This window comes from Pygoscelis adeliae, unplaced genomic scaffold, assembly GCF_000699105.1.
Source record: "Pygoscelis adeliae isolate BGI_AS28 unplaced genomic scaffold, ASM69910v1 Scaffold838, whole genome shotgun sequence".
Lineage (NCBI taxonomy): Eukaryota > Metazoa > Chordata > Aves > Sphenisciformes > Spheniscidae > Pygoscelis > Pygoscelis adeliae.
The window spans coordinates 99,542-100,213 of record NW_008825277.1 but is presented as its reverse complement, the minus strand read 5'-3'; the positions used below and the strand labels follow the sequence as shown (position 1 = coordinate 100,213).

The 672-nt window shown below is 61.8% G+C and overlaps 1 protein-coding gene across 1 annotated transcript in view; it reads right to left on the bottom strand.

Moving 5' to 3' along the window:
• Positions 1-129: 129 nt before the first annotated feature.
• Positions 130-672, bottom strand: part of LOC103921833 (AP-1 complex subunit beta-1-like) — a 12,044-nt gene continuing 11,501 nt past the window's right edge. The window contains exon 10 of the mRNA XM_009329860.1: positions 130-393. Coding sequence (XP_009328135.1) covers positions 130-393 — 264 coding nt within the window. The remainder of the gene's footprint in view (positions 394-672) is intronic.

The window sequence follows — 672 nt, the reverse complement described above, 5'->3', positions numbered from 1 at the left end:
GCACGGCGCTGTGTCTGGCCGCAGCAGTCCCGCAGCCACTTGGCTCAGCATCCGACCTGCCCGTCGCACGGATCCAGCCCTGGAAGTCCCTGCGTGGAGTGGGGAGTCACCCTGGGGAAGCGGAGATACTCACGAGCCCGTTCGCGGGGGCAAGCTCTTGTGCACGACCCCTCTGCTCCCCTCCACGAAGGCGCTGGGAGGTTTGTGATAGACGGAGGCCAGCGTCCCGATGTAGCAGATCAGCTCGTCCAGGAGCGTCGGCTCGATCAGATCCGTCTCTTCGGAGATGAGGGGTTTCTCCGCCAGCACCACCTCCTTGGCAGCCAAGGGGTCGGTGGAGAGCAGGCGCCAGTAGATGTAGCCGCGGTCCCGCAGGTCGGGGTTGTCGGAGTCCTTCGGGAAGCACGGGGGTTAGCGCCGAAGCCATCGGGCAGGGGAAGCTGCAGCTACTAGAGAGCAACTCGGAGCCTCTTGGCCCCATCTAAGGCTTGCTGTAGTATTAGAGGGATCACGGGGAGAAAAGTTAAAGCTATTTATGTCACACCTCTGGCGTACAGAGGCTACGCTGCTTTGCTACACCGGCCTTAGCAGGGAAACAGCGCAAGTCGCCTCCTGTGCTCTGGGAGACCGCGTCCTCCCTCTCCAGGATTTAACTGTCAGCTCTTCCAGAAT